The sequence below is a fragment of the Coturnix japonica genome, chromosome 2 (genome assembly GCF_054131305.1).
Source record: "Coturnix japonica strain WE chromosome 2, WE-NBRP24, whole genome shotgun sequence".
In the NCBI taxonomy this organism is placed as follows: Eukaryota; Metazoa; Chordata; class Aves; order Galliformes; family Phasianidae; genus Coturnix; species Coturnix japonica.
This window is the reverse complement of record NC_140664.1, coordinates 42,184,349-42,205,538: the sequence shown is the minus strand read 5'-3', so window position 1 is coordinate 42,205,538 and position 21,190 is coordinate 42,184,349. Positions and strand designations below refer to the sequence as shown.

The 21,190-nt window shown below is 41.6% G+C and overlaps 1 protein-coding gene across 2 annotated transcripts in view; it reads right to left on the bottom strand.

The window, feature by feature from the left end:
* The window catches only part of NPC1 (NPC intracellular cholesterol transporter 1), a 25,850-nt gene extending 4,660 nt beyond the window's left edge, over positions 1–21,190 (bottom strand). Inside the window, exons 1-18 of one of the 2 annotated variants that reach the window (XM_085539588.1) lie at positions 20,953–21,190; positions 12,713–12,835; positions 11,392–11,498; positions 10,778–10,953; positions 9,737–9,904; positions 8,858–9,107; positions 6,951–7,027; positions 6,125–6,495; positions 5,589–5,815; positions 5,074–5,174; positions 4,711–4,813; positions 3,818–4,007; positions 3,252–3,434; positions 2,423–2,537; positions 1,757–1,884; positions 1,525–1,665; positions 990–1,079; positions 689–879 (exon numbers count right to left, since the gene is read on the bottom strand). In XM_085539588.1, the coding sequence (XP_085395714.1) occupies positions 689–879; positions 990–1,079; positions 1,525–1,665; positions 1,757–1,884; positions 2,423–2,537; positions 3,252–3,434; positions 3,818–4,007; positions 4,711–4,813; positions 5,074–5,174; positions 5,589–5,815; positions 6,125–6,495; positions 6,951–7,027; positions 8,858–9,107; positions 9,737–9,904; positions 10,778–10,953; positions 11,392–11,498; positions 12,713–12,835; positions 20,953–21,132 (2,921 nt within the window). In that variant the 5' untranslated portion in view covers positions 21,133–21,190. Of the gene's footprint in view, positions 1–688; positions 880–989; positions 1,080–1,524; positions 1,666–1,756; positions 1,885–2,422; positions 2,538–3,251; positions 3,435–3,817; positions 4,008–4,710; positions 4,814–5,073; positions 5,175–5,588; positions 5,816–6,124; positions 6,496–6,950; positions 7,028–8,857; positions 9,108–9,736; positions 9,905–10,777; positions 10,954–11,391; positions 11,499–12,712; positions 12,836–19,371; positions 19,638–20,952 lie in introns of those variants that run through there. The other variant, XM_015855421.3, reaches the window with a different exon arrangement.

Sequence of the window (21,190 nt, the reverse complement as noted above, 5' to 3'; positions counted from 1 at the left end):
ACATAGTCCCCTACTCCAGTACCTCATCTAAGAGCTAGTTTTGTTTGTTAACACAACAGCTAGAAAACAGCAGGAACTTCTTTTGAGTTCCATAGGTAACCACAATCCTCCATACCACCCCCAGCCCACTTCACATTTCATCCTCTCCCAGCTATCACTGCCTTTTTGATCAAGCAGCACTCTCCATTTTATCAGGAAGAAAGAAAACTCCTGAACTCCAGCAAAATGAACTCAGAAGATACTGTCTTCATTTACTCTTACTGCTGTGATACAAATGCACTTTCCATTTACAGATGCCAACATATTACAGATTTGTTAGGCTGGCTTATCCAAATTTAGAAGATAAGCTTTGCTAGGTTTCACTTTCACATACAAATACACTGAGAGGCTTTCATGAGTTTTTCCTCTGACGCTTCACGACTCCTCAAGGATCATCAAGGTCCTTTTCCAAAGCAAAGTACATCAGTACATGCTACCAATCAATCCAGACAGGATCCAGCCTCATCTAGGAGACTGCCACAGCTTCTTCCCTTCTGCCCACCATAAACCTCAGGATAAAGTGAATACTACAGTGCATAATGGATGCATTGTATGCAATGAATGGTGCAATCAACAGCTGATTCTAAACTTAACAGACACACTGGTCAGCTACATCTCTTCCTTGTAGAAAAAAGCACAAGATACTTACTAGCTACTAATTTCTGCAGCATTGAAGACTTGCTGGACAAGTGAATCATTATTACATCCCGTTCCACCACACACCATGTTTTGCCCTTCCAGAGAGGTGTAGTTGTGCCCTTCTTCTAGAACAAAGTAGACAGGAGGACCTGTGTGCATGTATTTGCTGAACTGTTGGAAGTAATTCACTACGTAGGAATCCTTAAAGAGAAAGCTTTCAGTTACTGTTACATAATACTGAGGTAGCACAAGACATCAAGCTTCAATTTCAACTTCAAATTGAAGAGCAGAGACATGGTCTTAAGACTTACATCTGGCATTGAAAGAGACTGATCAAGTCCAATCTCTACGTTGTGTATCACTGCTGTGCTGAATGACAGAACACCCACAAACAAGGCAATCTGCAAAGAAAGCAGGTTCAGGAAGAGAAAACTGTAAAATCAACAAGCAAGAGAGTTCTAGAATTTACCAATATAAAAAGGTCCTAGCTTAAACTCAGGTTTAGTAAACCAATAGCAGTAAAACCCAGGGTTACAAAAGGGACTGATTTCCTAAGGAAGAATTTAGGCACGGAAGGTAACAGCAAAAGATATGCTGAATGCCTTCTGTAAATAAGCACCATGACTTCAAACTGAGCCAGACACTGTTGTCTGGCAACAGTAAGACTCTGGATTAATACAGCATAGAAGTACTCTTGCAGGTATGAAATCTCATCCCAATACTAATGCTGAAGTAAAAAAAAATACTAGAATTTTGTTTTGCTACTAAAGATACTTCTTCAATATTCAGACACAGCATTCTTGCTCAGGGTTAGATGGCTGCTTGCTTTAAACACAGTATACATACCACTATGGGTCTCATCCAATCCTTAAGCAGATATGGAGAATAGAAGTTTTTGAAGAACAGAAATAAGATGCTCTCGGAGCGTTGGACTCCCCTCATTTCTTCACTGCCTTTGATGCAACACAGAATATCTAGTCTATTCCTCTAGAAATGGATTGCAAAATAAGCCAGTTTTAGTACAGTTCTGCAGATGACACCCCCATCATACACAAGTTACAGATGTAGTTATACTCACCTCTTGGCGCCTAATATCCAAGCCCAGGAGACTTACAAAGCAGGTGACTTGAAGGATAAAATCTATGAGCACAGCCATTCCAGCAAACAGAGAGAACGTGCGGACTGCTGGCATGGTAGACAGTGTCCCTGAAAAGCAAGCCAGTTTAACAAGTAAGTTCCCTCTCCTATGGGATAGCCAACAGCAAACGACTTTAGATGTAAACCAGCCCTGTCAAACAGTAAGTTTGATTTACACTTGAAGGGTGCCAGCATAAGATATGCCTCCAACATACTGAATCTCAAGTAAATTATATCACAGGGGCATCTTTTTTCCAAGCAGTGGAAAGATCACTAAGTGCAACAAAAGCGTTAGTCTGATATTTGGTTTATTTCCAGCACCAAATTTTCAGCTGTAGTGACAATACAGTACAGAGCTCCAGCCTTTTAATCAAAACTACCTGATTCTGAACCTGTCAAGTTCTTGATACAGAACGTGACTTCACTGTGCCAGTAGTCTTAGAGCCATCTCCAGCTGAGAAGCAACTAAATTTGATTACAACAACGAAAAAGTGAAGCTAAAGCTTCCTCTACAACTTCTGTTCTGTTTATGTTTTAGTGCTACAGTTATTCTTACAATATGCAAGTATGATGCAACTTCCATAACATTTGAAGATAAGGGCCTTACCTAAGAAGAATGCCACGGTCTCAGAAAAAGATGAGAGAAACATGCTAGGTGCCACATCTCCCAGGACTCTGCCAATCTGTTTATCAAGAGTTTCACCCTCCAGACGCTCATCTCTCTGTTTTGACAGATAATAAGTTATTAAGTTCCATGATTCCTACTAAGTTATTTTGTATACCTTTAAATATCCAGATATCCCAGATTGTCATAGTTATCAATACAGCATTAATAAATGTTATATGAGCCGATTCTCTAATACAAGTACAGCATGAACACTTCCCTCACTCCCACCCTTATTGCCTTACTACAATATTTTAAGTTACATTTGAGGCAAATTCAGCACCTCAGCCAAAGCCACACATCCACTAGAAGCAGTGCCAGGGTTTGTTTTAGCACTTTATCAAGCCTGTTAAGTTGGAAAGCAGATTACCCACCCACTGAATATTACCGTCAAAAGTTGATGATATGAGCATATAGTTTAGTAAATGATCACTACTCATAATGCACTGAAATATTAAAATAGTGCAAGAGTTCTACAACTAACCAAGGGAGATATTACACTAATTCATATATCCTTAGATGCATACTAGAAGCCAAATTAAACAAATTTAGTATCAATCAATAGCTAAGCATGAGTAAAGGCTTTTAACTTCATTCTGGAAGGGGTGAAGAGCAACTGCACAGTCTTGGCTTTCTTCCATGCTACTAGATATCCAACGAGAATCTAGAGCTGCTCACATTGGGCCGAGCACTGAAGACTTTCTACTCTAAAGAAAGGTAATTTAAAAAATAAGAAATAAACATTTATAAAACTGCACAAAGTAATAAATACCTGAAGTGTCTGGACTATGATAAAAATGTTGTCCACCCCAATAGCCAGCACCAAGAAGGGAATAACTTCTACCACAATTAGTGTCACCGGGACTCCAAAGTAACTGAAAATGCCTATGGAACATGCCACTGAGCTCAGGACGATCAGAATGCCTGCGATGCCCAGGGAGATCTTTGAATCCACCTAAAAAAAGTTTTAATGACTGTTAGCCAAACCAGCATCACCACATAAGAGACTATAGCAAAGGCAGAAAAACACATTCTTATGTAGAATGCAGTTAGTAAGAAGCTTACTTCCCTGGTTCTTTTGAAGAGCCAGAGTACTTAAACCTGGAGCTAAAAGCCTTAATAGTTGAAGTTAATTGCATGTACCAAATGAAAATAGATCTAGTTGAGGCTATGAAGCACAAGTAAATTGTCAAGTATAACAAGACAATGCCTCCTTCAGCTCCTGCCCAAAGAGGACTCAATGCTTTATGAACACTTATGTTTCATCTTGTCAGCAAAACTACCTGGAAAGCTATTTAAAGCAAAAATAGTTTAGAGAAATGAGAACAGTAAACATACCAGCAACCTTCCCCAGCTCTGGATATGTCCCAAGGCTATGGAGATATACACAAACATTACAACATAGCTTATTACAACAGTGCTGACATCACTCCTGCTTTCACGATTGATTTCATCTTCAATGCTCCGTTCAGCAGAAAATGATATAGTCAAATTTGGGTTATCGTAGTTCTTCAAAAAGTTAATAAACCTTAGGGAAAAAAAAAAAAAAAAAAGGGAAGAGTCAGTCATACTTTAAAAAAATAAATAAAATATATTGGATGAAGGGAACCTTTTGACCAGTCATAGTCGCAGAATCACAGAATGACCCAGGTTGGAAGGGACCTCAAGGATCATGTAGTTCCAACCCCCCTGCCTGGCAGGGCCACCAAACATACACATTTACTAGATCAGGTTGCCCAGGGCCCCGTCCAACATGGCCTTGAACACCTCCAAGGACGGGGCATCCACAACCTCTCTGGGCAGCCTGTTCCAGGACCTCACCCCTCTCCTAGTAAAGAGCTTCCCCCCAACATCCAACCTAAATCTTCCCTCTTTCAACTTAAAACTATTTCCCTTTGTCCTACTATTATCAGCCCTTTCAAAGAGTTTACTCCCCTCCTGATTATAGGTACCCTTTAGGTACTGAAAGGCTGCAATGAGGTCACCCCGCAGCCTTCTTTTCTCCAGGCTGAACAAGCCCAACTCCCTCAGCCTGTCCTCACAGGGGAGGTGCTCCAGCCCCCTGATCATCTTCGTGGCCCTCCTCTGGACCCTTTCCAACAGCTCTCTGTCTTTCTTCCCTGTAGTTACACCAATAAACTGTCAGTATAGTACAGGTGTTTTGCATGCATTTATGTTTAAAAGTTGCTTTAATTTCTATATACATTTCAGAATAGAAGAATGCTACTTACTCTTTTTCCCATGCCAGGGCTTTCATCATCTTCTTGGAATCATTGTAGTAGTTACTAACAGGAAAAGTAATAATAAGAGCAGTAGCATTATTATAGTTATCACCTGTAGAATAGAAAAAAAAAAAGAACCAGGCATTATGAAATTGAACTTACATTCTAGCATAGGCAGGTGTAATTAAGCTTTAAAGGGTATTGTCCAAAGTAATCCCACCACTATAATTCCATTGATTGACCAAATAAATAAATAAAATTTTCTCGGGAGTGCTTTTGAACAGTCATGTCAATGAGAATGCAACCTCAACACTAAAGACAGCAAGCAAGAATGTGCTGAAGATTTTAACTGCACACTGTTTTGTCACTTACCATCATATCCCCCTAACACCAGCCATGGAAAGACAGGCCCACCAAATGCTCCTAAGCAAGGATCATGAAGCAAACTTGTGTCATTCAGAGATGCTGGAGCCCTAAAGAGATGACCAGCAATAGTTATCAGCAAGTGAAGCACAGCACCAATAGACAAAAACAGTAAGAAGCTGATGTTTTATAACTGTCCAAAAGGAAATAAGATAAAACTGCTGGTCTTCTAAGCCTCTAAGGAAAGGATTGGCTTCTATCTCACTACAAACTTAAATGAAAGCTTAGTGTCTGTCTTGTCCATCAGAATTCTATTTATCAGAAGTGTCTGAAACATGCTAAGTACTAAGCAGAGAAGTAATAAGACAAATACACTATGCTGACCTGTACTTTAACACAGTATTGTGGATTGAAAAAGGGATGAGTACTTCAAGGAGACGGCAAGAACTGACTAGTTTTGTCTGCCAGCATGAAAAGATTTCAGCTTGCCTACAGTTTGTAAAACACCTAATTGTGCTGCTTACCGAACACAATATAAGAAGTGAGTGTGATAGTCAGCATAGACAAAGAACTCATCCCCCACAGTGTGATCTAGAACAGAATGACTGTTTTGGAAGTAGTTGAGTACACTGAATATGGTGCAGTTGTTGTTGTAGGGAGCAAGAGGAGCCAGGCAAATGTCCTTCAGCATTACAGTCTCATTGTCAAAAGATGCAGCTAGGTTTACAATAGCATCTTGCAAATCAAGCACCTGGAAAAAAAAAAAAAATGAATTTAAGTCCTATCTCATAAGGAAAGTGCTTTCTTTTGCTATTCTTAAGTGTATACTACATTTCTAGAAGTTTCTAAAGGCAACAGCAAGTCAATAGGAGTGCACAAGTCACTGTTGCTTTTATAGTAAGGATTACAGCAAATAAGGATTTTATAGCATGATTTTTGATGTATCTGGATATAATTAATGACTATTTGGCTAGACATATCACCTTACAGATGGAAGACAACTCCTTCTGATTACACCTGTTATCAATGTTTGGGTTTTTTCTTTCGAAGTTCCAGTTACCTGATGGAGAATATCTTTGTTGAGTGGAGGTCCAAAAGGCACATCTGCTCCTGATGGGTAAGGTGAATAGATGTCTGGATGGCTGTTTGGGGCTTGAATAATAAGTTGCTCAGTACGAAAGAAAGGCCCAAAGTGTTTATCAAAGTATTCCTTCTCCTTGCGGGCTTGGCTGCTTGGAGCTGACCAGAGATCTACAGGGTTTGTAGTTGCTTTAATATATACAAAGCCTGAACAGCACATCGCAATAAAGACCACAGAGAAGAGGATAACTGGGCGTGGATTTCTGACACAGAAAGCACCCCATGATGTAAATGTCATCTTCAGGCCATTCTCAAACCTCTCACCAAGCCTCTCACCACAGGTAATTTTCCCTGTAAGAAGTAAATACAGAATGTTTGAGTAATCGGTTTAACAGTATTTCCTTGAAACACAGTGAAACAGCTAAGATTTTACTCTCTGTAGGAAGCACTGGAAGAAGCATTTACACTGATGGTCAGATCCAGGGATTAACCTTTGACTGAGGGCAAAGGCCAGAGGCCAGCTCGTAATTACACTGCCTCTTTCAATGCAAGAAGATACAAAGCACTCCAGAACTCCATAGCAGCATTACTACATCCATAACCTGTGCAGCAAGGGCTTCTGGCATCCAGTAAAATAGAGTTAAGTATTACTGCAAAACTAGAGCAATACTAGCCAGGCAATCTAAATAGAGTCATTTAGGAACTGATTATATGGGCTAGCAAAGCTAAACGTTTCAAGTCTACCCATAGAAGTGGAAAAATTTAAGCCAATTGTAATAAATCTGATGCTTTTATCCAAGACATACCATTGTCACGATGAGAGTTCACAGAAAAGGCTACATTACTGTCAATTGGTGTATACTCAGAGACAAAATGCCGCCTCCTGTAAGAGAAAAAAGACTGTTAACCCTAATTTCACAAGATTTCTTGCATACGTACAGCAGAAATAGTTTCCAAAGCTAGTAGTAAATTGGGCATATGACTCATCCAGAAATTGTAGGCATCTTGTCCCTTCTACCCCCAGTCAGTCAAGTAGACTGTGCTGTCCTGCTAATGTTATCACTCTGTATTAATCATTTTAAGGAGGTTCTACCTGCTCTGAATGCTACTGGTGTTCTAAACTTTACATAGGGAACGTGTTATTGATCCAAGCTGGAAAAGCATGAGACAGCTGTCAAGGCTGTAATCTGTTTAGAAGGATTAAAAGAGCTTGATCCCTAGCAAGAGACATCCACATTAGAAATACCTGACTTCATTAATAGCTCAAGTTACATGTACTCAGACTGACAAAATGGCAAAACAAAGCAAGACGAAAAAGCATTCTTTTTCTGCCCTGAAGGCATTGAACACTTATAGTTGACCTATATTGCTTATATTGCATGGCATAGGTTTGTTGTACACACTTGTCCACACAGATTCAAGCTTATTACATAGCAATTTTAGATTCTTAGTCATAACTGAACAGTATTGAAGTTGCACTGAAAAGTTCAACCCTACTTAAGGATGTTACTTGAAATCAGTAAATACTAATAGGCTTCCACTGCTCAGGATGGCTAGTACAACCACACCAAAGCATTTATAACCATAGCAGCTTCTGTTCTTACTAAAGAGCATTGTGTAGCACAGAGAAGCTGCTTGCTATGCATTACTTTAAAAATACTATAATCATGGGAAGCTCAGTGTTAGTATTTTCAGAACAGGATAAAAGAGAAAAGCAGCTAGCAATTATCTGTATTAGGGCAGTGATTGTTTTGGTACAAGCATTAGTCTAAACATACATTCCAGTTAGTCTGCTACAACTATGTGGCCACCAGTATCTGATATTGCTGTCTCCTAGGGATTGCGAGTTGAGTTTCTGCAAGTTAATAATCTTCAATAAACTTTCATTTCAGTGATTCTTCCCCCAGCCACATGACCTGACCAAGTCAGGTGGGGAGAGTACAAATACTTCGTTTCATATGTAACAATAGCCAGGATTAATGGAGGGTTTAATGAAACCACATTTGTGGCAAACAGGCCTCTCCATCACTGGAATTTCCTAGGTCACTTCTATTACTTCATGAAAAACATTGTTTGAGGAAAAGAACAGGATGGCAGCAGCAGTTTAACAGTGAGCAGAACAAGCTTGTTTAAATGCAGTTGCTGTAGCCAAGATATTAGTGGACCGACCTGGTTTCAAAAACTTTTGTAAAGCCCTTTGGCATGAAGAGTTTGACATGTGATTGTAGCTTACTTCACTCCTGGAAGGCAGTTCTTTGATATCTTAATTCATACCACCCAGAAAACTGATACAGTTCAAGTGAGACTTTACTCCTTACCACAAAAGCCTCATGTCAATCAGGGGAAGCAAATATATGCATTTCCTCAGATTTTCATGAGCATGAACTCAAATGCACAAGTCTGCTGTAACTGCACGTGACCAGCAATATCAGATATTGCTCCCAGTGACTATGAGTTGAGCTCCTACAATTACATTATGCAAGTTGAAAGTTAGCCTACTTGGTCCTGAGCTAGGCAACATATGAAAGTTTCATGTCAGTTAAAGGCTTCTGCATTCACTTCCTACACCATACTTTTAAGTATCAGAACAGCCTCTGCATGCATAAGCACCTGCCGCACAACACGACTTTAGGCTGGGTGATCCTTGAAGCATAAGCAAAGTTCTCACAAAGAAGCAAATTACTTTCAGAGCTGTACATCTGAAGTGTTTTACCTGTAACACCAGACTCCAAAAACTAGAGCAAAAAATATGAGTAGAAACCCCATGTAAGAGATCCACATGATGATATACACAGCATCCAAACCAAATAAAAGCCAAGGAACAGGTAATGGAGGTGGCTGAGGTTTTGGACCACAAACAATTGAACAGTCTTGACAGCTGCATGGCCCTGTTGAATCATCCACGGACTCATTACAGCCTTTGGTAGCATTGTTCATAGGATTCATTCCATGGACAGGAACATCTATGAAATACCAAAGTTATAGAGTCAGTTTACTACCAGGTAAAAATTTCTACAATACAAGCTTTCTAGTTCAAAATGAACCCTGTACGTGAAAGTCCCTTTCAAAAGTAGTAGCTTTTCTTGTCCTGCAGCAGGTAAAACTATTGCCTTCCTCCATGCAGGCACTAAAACTCCTTAGATACATATACCTAGTAATCATGTTTTTAGAACACTTTAATCTGAAGAACTAACAAGCACTCCTACCGCCCCTAGCAACAAGCTGTCATACAACCCTTGCCCCCATCTGTTCAGACTGAGGAACAGAACAACTTCCTTATAAAAACCATGAAAGATCAGAGTACTGCCAAAGAACTCCAGTTCTCTAAGATCAGTCCACCTCTCATTGAGTTTTAGGCACCTGCAGTAGTAAGCTGAACAGAAAGCAATTGCAACTTTGAAGTAAAAAATAAATAAAATAAGATTCAGTATAGGCTACACTGCTTTGAAAGCCTGACTGCAGGTAGTCATTACTAGGCAGATGTTTAATGAGTTAGCATACTAACTATTGCAAACGGCCTCTGACAGGAGATTCATAGCCAATTCTTGTTTTCTCCCCTTCATTTATTTATTTATTTATTATTATTTTTTACCTGAAAAGATGGGAATAATGCTGAAAGGAGTTTGTCCATTATCCTTATTAAACATGTACTCAATCCAGTTGGTAGCATTGCAGTCTTTGGCATCCTTTCCACACAGCAGCCCCAGTGCCTTAACATTACTTGATGGAGCCTCAACATCTTTGCAGGCATTATACATTTCTAGAAACAACATATGAAGACAGATGTAATTAAATCAGTATTAGCACTCGAGCAAGAGTTCTGAGTTTGGGAACTAAGTGAAGACTCGAAGTTCAAAAGAAAATGCTTATAGCTTTCAAGAGAAAATACTGTAAGATAACAAGGTAGTGCTTTCAGCTCTATTTATAGCAATTAAGGTTAGCTGTAACAAAACACTACATCTTAGTCTAAGCAGGCCTGCTAAATCTGATCTACAGTACCAGAACCTTCTTTATTAGATCCTGTTCCTTCTAACATGAAATTTCTCTTTGGGAGAAGTTATGACTGAGACAATACTTCAGGTACTTTTGAGTCGTAGGCCGTAAGTCTTTTTCAAATGCCTCATGACTTACTTACATGTCACTGTACAAAAAACACAAAGAGACTAAATTAATTCTTCATGTTTGCCATAAAAGTAAAATACAGCCTAAACCACTTGTTTTTAGGAAAAAGATACTTGGATTTGACAAGAGATAAAAATAGTTCACTTTGCAGTGAAACTAACTGTATGCCTCAGAAATCAGGCAATTCACAGTAGAAAGTTCACTACCAAATAGATCCAACATTATGTACACTTGTGATACTCAGAAACAACTTCGCTTTTCTGAAGATAAAGTCAATGTTATCAGCTATTAAAAATATAGACTTTCAATCTCAGCTGAACCTTCAAAAACACTACGAGTATCAGTGTAATGTCTGCTATGAAATGTAGATGTTTTAAGGGAGACCTATTGGCATCTACTTGATGCCTTATACTACAAAAGACAGTTGTCCCCTGTTCACCTCCCAGCATGTCCTGAAAGAGGCTTGATCTTGTTACCTTGATAAAAGCGCATCAGTATATTGCTTACTCACCATTTGCAAAGCGTTCTCCAATGAAGTACTGCAGCTCTGTAATACTACTTCTGTTTTCTTTTGAGACTGGATCATAATAAGGGATGGTGCTTGTAACATTCAAAAAGTCAGACTGATTTGGACTGCAAGTCAGTTCACAGAAGAGGTTAATCAAGTTGTAGAAACATGATGGACACCTGGGTAGGAAAGTTAACGAACAATGATCAGATTAAGAGGTAAAGGTGAAGCATATCTGATTTGATTTACACACCAAGTGTAAACATTCTGCACAGTGATAAAACAAAGCATTTAAAGTTTGTATTTAATATATTAATACAGAGAAACTGAATAAGACTGAACAGCACTTTTTCACCCTCTTCTGAAGACTTTGTTACTAATGAAGTAGCTCAAGACAAACTGCACTAGTGTTTATGCCAACTCACTCAGTCCAGACTGAGTTGAAGAAGTTGCTTCACAGAGTTAAAGCTTCCTGACAGGGATAAAGTCTTTTCAAGAGCTCACTGCAATAAGGCTTTAAATTAAATTACTATATCTACAGCTTGCTTCAGTTGAAGTGGCCTGATGTGCTTTCTAATTTTAAAAAGCTCTAGCTGCTTTGCCATTCATTAACGTACCTGGAAAGAAACTGTAGAGGCAGCTGCAAGTTGTTTTTCAAAGTCTGAAGCTGAAGGATATCACAGCAAGTACTGACATTGCCAAAGAATAAACCTGGACAGAGTTCCTGAAATATAAATAATACCGAGATGAGCACAGGGGAAAGAAGGAAAAGCATGCTTAAGATCTCAAAACTCATTAGTTTTATTTCAGCATGTTGCAGAGGATAATTGTAGTTGTGAGAGATGTATGAAAGAATCAGTCCAGCCAGTGAGATTCATTAGTGAACATGGACAGAAGAACCATTTGTATTATTCAGGGTATCATTTCCTTTAAAAAGCTCTTTCAGATGATCTTTAGTCACTGGGGTCTATATATAGAATGATAATGGTAGCTGAGAGTCTATTAGTAAGAGGACAAGTTTATCCAACTCTGAAGCATTCCTGCAGCTTATCCTTCAATGCATCTCCTGAACAGCATCAGATTCTCAAGTCTTAGAAGGCAAGCCACTAAGCAGAGTCACCGATTACCTGGAAGAACTATTTAATAGCCAGTTTATAAACAAGCATTTATTTTAACACTAGTGTAACCTATACCGTACATTTCTTCTATGTTATTAAGTCCTCCAAAAGTGTAACACAGTCAGCTCACCTACATATTTAATTTGTTACTGCTGACAGCCAAGCCATTACTTTGTAGTTATTCCACACTAAAGCTTCAAATCACCATCTGCCAGAAGACAAGTCTGGTAATATCATCCTATGTTGTGCATCAAATCCAGAAACTATTTTAACTTCCGTTTTGTTCATTTTGGAAACAGAAACCCCAATAGGGAAACACCGTTTAATACTAGACACAGCTGCAGAAACAGAACTTGGACAAAGTTTGCTCCATTTGAATGGCTGGTGTCAGTCACTGCCTTCCTAATTAAGGAAGGGATCAGAACAATTATCTGCCAGAATACAATTTTAGTTTTCTCTTTTAGAAATACAAAGGACATAACTGATAAATGTCACAAATCAGAGTCCTAAAAACAGTCAGACTAAGTAGCGCAAGTGCACAAAGCAGTGAGAAAATAAGCAGGAAAGTGCAGCATTCCTACATTTAAGATTTTGTTTGTGAAAGTTTGTATGTAGATCACATGGTTTGGAGGCATCTCATATACCTGTATAGAAACAGCAGTCTATCACCTTCACACAGCTGGGGCTACAAGCTAGATCTGAGAAATGAGAGAATCAATGTTTACCTTTCAACCAAGTGAATACGATATGGCTAAAAGTCACAGTGCGGGTCCAACAAAACCCGAAACAGAACTCAAAAGTACAAGAGAAGTGTATTCACCTGCATCAAGTCATAGCCATCCTCTGGTAGATCTATAGGTGGTCCATTATAAGCACAGTTGTATCTCTTGTCTCCAGATGCAACTCCACATTCTCCGTACCAGATGCACTGTTGTGAAAGTACCTAAATCAACACGAGGTAAGTAATAATTAATCAATTTTTCAACTTCTAGACAGTTTGCATATTACTGCTCCACTACTATTCCAACAGCCATTTATAACCCAGATTCGATAACTTGTAATTTAGATGTACGTGCTACAGAAAGCATCCATCGAGGAAAGCATGTATTGACATGGCATATATCACAGAATGACCCAGGTTGGAAGGGACCTCAAGGATCATGTAGTTCCAACCCCCCTGCCTGGCAGGGCCACCAAACATACACATTTACTAGATCAGGTTGCCCAGGGCCCCGTCCAACCTGGCCTTGAACACCTCCAAGGACGGGGCATCCACAACCTCCCTGGGCAGCCTGTTCCAGGGCCTAACCACTCTCCTAGTGAAGAACTTCCCCCTAACATCCAACCTAAATCTTCCCTCTTTCAACTTAAAACCATTTCCCCATGTCCTGCTATTGTCAGCCCTTTCAAAGAGTTTACTCCCCTCCTGGGAGTAAGTTCCCTTCAGGTATTGAAAGGCTGCAATGAGGTCATATATGAACACAGCGTTGTACCTCCAGCTCAGAATTCCACCCCTCTCTGCCCAGTCACAGACTGCATAATTCCTAAGTGCAAGAGTTACTGAAGAAAAACCCTAAACCAATACTTGCAAAGCATTCCCAAATAAGAGGGAAAAAACAGTTTCTTCATGTAGAACAGTGCACATGATTAGTGGGTTAAACTTATTTTAGAGTGTGAGTCAGTGAACATGAAGGGAAGTACATTGTCCACACGTAACATTTTCAGTTCTCCCTACAACCTTTTAGTCCTTCTTGCACATTCATCCACTCACTGACAGATTCAGAGGAAGCAACGGCATAATAGGATTCCGAAACAGGACTTCACAGCTCTGCACTCACCATAGAACATCATTTATTGCAAGAAACCGAAGGGATGCCCTCCATCAGCACTTGTGGACAAAAACACGCCACATCCAAACAGGGAAGGCTAAGCAGCATTTTACAGATCCTTAGGTCTGGATATCACTAAAGAACTTCAAATCAGTTCTTTACTGTATGCATAAAATAAAGGGAATTGAAAGCGCACAACTGCACCTTGAATGCCTTGAATTTCTGCTCATTAGTGCTTGTACTGAGACATCTGAAGTACTAAATCAGGGTATTTATTCTTGAAGTTAAAACCTTTAAGAATGAACACAACAACAAACTGTTTATAGTGAAAGCTTGAGAACAGCTCTAGAGTTTTGCTAAACACCTGGGATGCAAACAGAATGTGGACCGCATAAACATGTACTGTGTTCCTGCAAGCACACAAGCATCAGAACACTGTGTGGTACGGTTTTAAAGATAACTGACCTATTTTTATCTCCTGAACAGCCTTGACTTCGCATCTGTAGAAACATCATATGCTTATGCAGCAAGGGCAGACTGCTGAGCTGAGTGCTGGACCATGAATAAAACTGTTTACTGACTGGGGAGGACCCTGAAAGGCTGCATTCATCATATCCTAGAGCTACCTATGATTACAATAGTGCTTCCATGACATCCATTCCTATGCTGAATCACACCAAATTCTTTGCAAAGGCATACTAGTAATTGGATTCTCATGTCTGATAAATGTTTGCTTACCTGAACTTGTTAGTTTCTCCCTTTAACTTAACCTAGGAAACACAGCTCAAACCCAAGTCACTCACTGTAAACCAGCAGTTCAGAATTCAACCCAAGTACCACACAAGACTGCTACTTTGTTTATCTACTTAAGTATTTCTTGTAACTAAATCTGTAACCAGCTGTTAAGTATTCCCATATTCTTATATATGTCTAATATCCAGCATAAGTTTGGTGGCCCTGCTAGGCAGGGGGGTTGGAACTACATGATCCTTGAGGTCCCTTCCAACCCGGGTCATTCTGTGATTCTGTGATAAGCCAAGAAGCTAAATCACAATAGCAACTTGGAGACTGCCCATAGAAACACAATGTATATTCATTTCACACATAACAAAACTCAGTGTTTAAGCTTACATCCAACTATGTGCGAAGTCATCAACTCGACCTCTGCTTCCTTGCATCTATACAGACCAGTTCTATCAGCAAATAAACCTTCTAGCAGAAGGAAGACTTACACCAACGTCAGAAGCAACTGAATCACCTCCTCGAGAAACAAAGACTCACTTCTATTCTTAGGAAAGGGCAAAGACTTGAGCTGCTTATTACTACCAGTGAGGACTGGATTAGGCATTTCTTGTATCTCATGCAGATTGTCACATTTAGTCTAGAATGGTTTGCAATCATGTCTCAAAACACCTTCTGTGCTGCACCAAGTCTCTGAATTGAACACATCTTGACTGTGAAATTCCAGAGCTCAACCTCCTCTTTCTGAAGAGACTTCTTCCAAAGTAGAAAACTTCACTATTCACACAGAAATCTTAAGGTTTTCAGGGAGGGCACTTCTACAATAGGAAGCTTTAATTTCAGTTAACACATCAGGCAGACTGGTAAGTTCTGCTGCTTTTACCAATGCAATTACTATTCTAAGTTAGCAGCCCCTTGGTTTTAACTACACAGGTACAACAAAATCAAGTATGGACTGTATTATAGACAACTACATGATAACAAATTCACCTTTAAGGCTTTCTGTTATCATTTCCAGGATGAAAAATAAAGCAGCTTCCTCACACGAGAGGTCGTGCAAGAAGAAGCATTCAGCTAAACACTTAAGAAAATAAAGCAAGACAAGGTATTTTGCCTTAGTGGCTGTTTATACTTGTAATTTGAATATACAGCTTAGAGCCTCATTACTGAAGTCTGAGATGGATAAAACTTACAGTGGAAAAAAACAAGACACTTCTCTCAGACTTTTGGTCCGTTTAGAGAGGGTGGATGTGTCAGTTGCTTGTAATAGATCACTTAGACCTAGAACTATAACTTATAAAACTTCATTGTACTTCAGTGTAAACACCAATAGTCCAGTTCCAGTGAACAGAGACTCACAATGTGACCCAGAAGGATCTCACTAAAAGGAGTTTGAATTACCTCCCTGGGCTGATAGGGCTCAGGTGTTACCTGATTTACAAGAACTGGGTCAGTATGCATAAAAGCCAATCAAAAAGTCATCAGTCAGAAGTCTGCAACACAGCCCTCAGACAGCGGCAATCAAACAGCACGCTCACCTCTGAGTCAGCTACAAAGTATGGGAGAGTGCTGGGCTCATCAGAGAGCAAGCAGGGATACTACCAGTCACTAAATAACTACTTCATCACTGATAAGATAGAGCTGAAAGTTCTTTCCCCAAAGCCCTCTAACAGAGGGTAAGTCACAGTAAGTACTTTGTTCTCTCCACTCTTCCAGACAAGCATACCTTCACAGGTAGGAAAAGATACAAATGAGTAACTGGCATTGTAAATAAGTCACAGCCAACAAAGCTGCTGCTGATAGAGTCAGACTTCCAAGTCACTTAATCATCATGCTTAAACATGCAAAAGTTCCCCTGGTCCCAGGACACAATGAGAAGCTAATTCCCCTCTAAACAACACAAGATACTCCAGAAGGCTCCACCGCAAGCCCACATGACCACATCAAGTCCTCAGTATCTTGAAATGAGTCTTTCATGAGTACTCTAGGAAGCAATAGAAAGTTACCTTTGAATTAAAGCAGCTTCCCCCTGCCCCCAGCAGAGTTCAGAAACCACCTGGCACTAACACTATCCTCCCATTACCCAGAGCTGAGGAAAGTAAACTCCTACTTCTGGTTGAATTTCTCTGTCTAAACAAAAGCTTCACCTCACGTCTGGGCTCCAGGAATCCCAATAGCAAACTTGTACATAAGAACACGTTATCATTCCATGACTATCAATAACACTCCGCACAGGTTCTGTTACAACTTTCCCGTTCCCAGACATTATCATTTGTTTGTAATAGAACCGGCGTTTCAACAGATCATAAACACATTTGCTTTGGTCCAAGTTTCTCCAACTGCACTTTGAAACAAACCCATAACCTTCAATGCTTCCAGAAACATGAGCTATCAGCAGTGATTATGTAGCTGCGAAGCAGACAAAGAACAACAACATCCCTGTATATAGAAACAGAGGCTACTTGTAACCTTGCAAATTCCAGAAAACAAGAGAACTTTGTTTGGCTCTCCAAACTAAGATCGCTAATGTATGGAAAAGGCAGCAGCATCAGATACAGCTGTTTCCCCCTTCCTTCATCTAACATAGAAAATGATATTGAGATATTTGATGGCAAGGTAAGCAATTCCAAGAAATAACATTCTTCCCCTTTTAACTCCATTGATATCTAGTCCATACCACCCTCAACAGTGGAATAATGCCCCAGCTTGAAGAAATGAGCTCTAAGGGAACATGATACTACATCATCTTTAATAAACATAGTATTTGCTTATGGAGGCAGATGAGCAGGTTAAGTCCATAAATCTGCCCACTATCTGACAGCTCTCCCTATCAGAAGGGGGGTCCCTGGACTAAAGAAAACTCTACAGGTTTCTAGTTCTTACACTGTCTCTTCCAGTATTCTGTTCAAAAGCAACCAGTCTAGAGACAAGCCTCATCAACTAGGTTCCTCTTGTTCCTTTGCCCATAGGTAAGCAACTATTCCCCTCAGGAAAGAAAAATAATTAGGTACTCTTGGCCAGGCAAAACAAGTCCTAACTCTGGAGTTATCCAAGCACATCACAGGAACATGATGGTTCCATAGGAAGAGAAATGTACAGTAATGATGGTAGTTGAGTATCCAGGGAAGCAGGCTGGTGTTAACTGACAATGGCTTGATTTTATTGGGAGAAAAGACAGATGCACTACTACATGCACAGACTGAAAGCACAAGGCCCTAACAGCAGCTGGCACAAGAAAATATCTGTGATGCCCTGCAGAGGAACAGGAACGACACCTAGATGGAGTGTTCTGGCTACTGCCAGGTCAGGCACTGTTCCACTCAGTCACCTCAGTCATCTCTCCACTCCTAAAACATCTTCCTCACTTTCCATCCAGAATGACTACAAACAAGTCATTCCTGATTTTCCAGGAAGCATCTACTCTTACCGTCCTGTTCTGAAGCTATGCTGCAATCCCTGACATGCAGGTTCCCCCACAGAAGCATTTCAGACCTTCCCACCAGAGGCCACACACAAAACTACAGACCACCTGGCAAGGCAGGGAACGAGCAGCATCAGCCACTAATGTCCACCAGGAAGGATTTCAGAAACATTTAAGTTAATCTGACCTCATAGCTTGGGATCTCATTTACTGATGGGAAACAAGTGTCCAGCCTTGCTTAACCACTAATTGACAGCCTGCGTTTTGGTATAATTACTAACTGCATCAGCAGATGCTAAGCACACAAAATGCCACCTAGCACATTAAGACATTGATAATAAAAGAGCCAAGGCTCTCAATGCAGCTTATAGGCAGGTAGTTAAGCTCCCACCCAGCAGCAGGATAGGTGAGATGAGTTTGGCCCTCACCACAACAGAAAGCATGGAAATATTCTACCAGTATGCTTGAGAGGGGATGAGTAAACCTTCAGTTTCTCTCCTGCAAGCAAGAACTACACAAATACAGCCTAGCTGAAGGTCTAGCTTCTCTATGAGAGATATCAAGGTCTACTTTGTGGAATGTTAGGCTGTAAATAACAGATAACAGCAACAACTTCAAGTCCGAGTTTGTTTTCATTCCCCTGCTCTGCCACTCCAATTCTTCCATCAGGCATTCAGCCTTCAGTTTTGAACTTTGCCATATTAACCTTTTATAAACCACAGAGCCACATCCTCTACTAGATCCTGTAGAGATCAACAAGATCTTTCTGCAGTGGAACTCATGTCACACCCCTGGTGGGAGGAGGACGCTGAGCTGTTGAAGTACAGCATCTCTTAGTACTGTACCAGCCCAGGCCACACCTCATCCTCACGTTGTTGAGTAAAAACCAAAACCATGACAGAAAGGAGCGCTTGGCAGGTGCAAAGTCTATCAGCTGCCCACCTGGAGACCACAAGTCACTGATAAACTGATGAGCTTCTATGAGTGAAGTTTTTTGCTGGTGCCTTGGACAACGAGATAAACAAACTATCCGAGAAAGTAATTAAGGCGTCCCCATCCCAAAGCAACTTAGCAAAGGGACTCCAACTCGGAGCACACAGAAGCACAGCGGACTGGCAGGCCTCACGGGGAGCTACCACCTTCCACAGTAAACACTGGCAGCAAACCGCACCAGGCACCGGTGACACTCGCAAGGCTCTACACAGGCATGTGACTGCACGGCTACTCACACGCAGCCAGCATTGCATAACAGGGCTCATCGCAGCTTTCTCCAGCAGCGGGGCACAAAGCTCGCTCAGCTCAATCTCGTTCTCCGGGGCTCAGCGGCGCTCCCGGCCGGGCCCCCAAGCCAACCCTGCGGTGCCACCGCGCAGCCCAGCCGCCACCACCCCACAGCCCCTCCGGTGGGCTCACACCACAGCCTGATGACGGGATCGCAGGCGTCCGGCTCCAGCTGAACCACCGCTGCTCCCCCCCGTACCCCCATACCTGTGCTACGGACAGCAGCAGGAGAAGAAAGAGGAGCAGGCGGCGGGTGCCCGGCCCGGGGCTGCCTTGCGGGCCCCCCATGGCGGCGCAGCAACGGGCGGCAGTGAGGAGAAGCAGAAAGGAAAGAGAGAGATGGCCGCGCAGGTCCGGAAGGGCCGCTCCTCCAACCAAGCCGGGCGGTGCTACAGTCCCGCCGAAGCCGCTTCCAGCCCGCAGGGGGGGCCGCACCCGCTCGGCTCCGCCAACCGCCGCCAACAGCGGACCGACACTCCCCGGCGGCGGGCGGGGTCGCGCCTCACGCCACGGCCGGGCCGCCCCTCACGGTGCCGTATGGATACAGCCCATAGTGGAGAAGAGGAGGCTCAGGGGAGACCTTATTGCTCTCCATAACTTCCTGAAGGGGGGTTGTAGTGAGCTGGGGGTTGGCCTCTTCTCTCGTGTAATCAGTGATAGAACTAGAGGGAATGGTTTTAAGCTGCACCAGGGGAGATTCAGGCTGGACATTAGGAAGTATTACTTCTCAGAAAGGGTAGTCAGGCATTGGAATGCACTGCCCAGGGAGGTGGTGGAGTCACTGACCACGGGAGTGTTCAAGAAACGTTTGGATGTTGTGTTGATGAATATGATTTAGCTGGGAAGTATTGGGAATGGTTGGGCTAGATGATTTTCTAGGTGTTTTCCAACCTTGATAATTCTGTGATTCTGTGGTGCCCACAGCTCTCAAAGTGCCCTGAACGATGGCAGTGCGTCGAGGTGAGGCAGGCTTGGTTTGGCCAGTGCCTCAGCAACGACAGTGATATGACCACAGAAGTAGCCCTGTCACATTGGCCGCCTGATAGTTGCGTCCTGAGCAAGCCAGTCCCTGGAGATGGAAGTAAACTTGCTGTTCGGGGAACTCATAAGTACTTATTTTAGTTGGGTCTCGTGATCTGCCTGAGTCTCGTGGCTTGCCATTGCTGCTACTTTCCACACAGCTAAACTTTTAGTGACAGCTGCGTGCTGTGCTTCACTGTCTTCAGAACAAAATTGTGCCTCCTTAGAATGGGAGGGTGTGGGTTGTACCAACAGTATGTTTGCTATTTTCTTATAAGCGTGGAAGTACTAATCACATAGCTTATAAATGTATTTTTACTGTAACAGCTTAGACAAAAGCTTCTCCTTTTGGCTCTAACATTATTAAAACACAAATTCAAAGTGTTACTCTCACAGTCCCATGTGTATTTGGCTGTTTGGCAGTGCAGCTGCAATAAAAATAATGTTGAAGCGAGGCAGCTCGGATTGCACGGCAGAAATCAGCTCTTGGTGTTGATTTCACAGGGACTTTGCTGCCTGTCACGGTTTGAACTAAAAATCCACCTGCGTCCGTGACAGGGGGCCGTAGGCCCCGGAGGGGCCCTAGGCCGAAAGGAAAAAGTTAATTAGGAAAAGAAAACAGCGGCAACGATCTAAGGAGGCACACTTATTTACTAAATACTATATCGAAATACAGGATAATAAAATATAATATAATATAATTGAAAATTGAGCTAACGAATCAAGCAAAATAGGAGAGAGAATGAGTCCCGTAACCGAGAGGCCTACTGTAAATCTAGGCGAACGGCTGAAGGCTCCCACACACTCCCCTGAACGCCAGAACTCGAAAGACGTCAGTCTGTTCTGCGACAGAGTTAATATAGAGTCCAGGTCCCGTGACCTATCGTGTTGTTCCCTGGGAGATGTAGTCTTCTTCTGATAAGTTGCAGATTCAGTAAAATTATTCATGCTTTATATGATGTTATGATGTGGAATACTGATAGCAAAAATTACAAAATTATTAAAC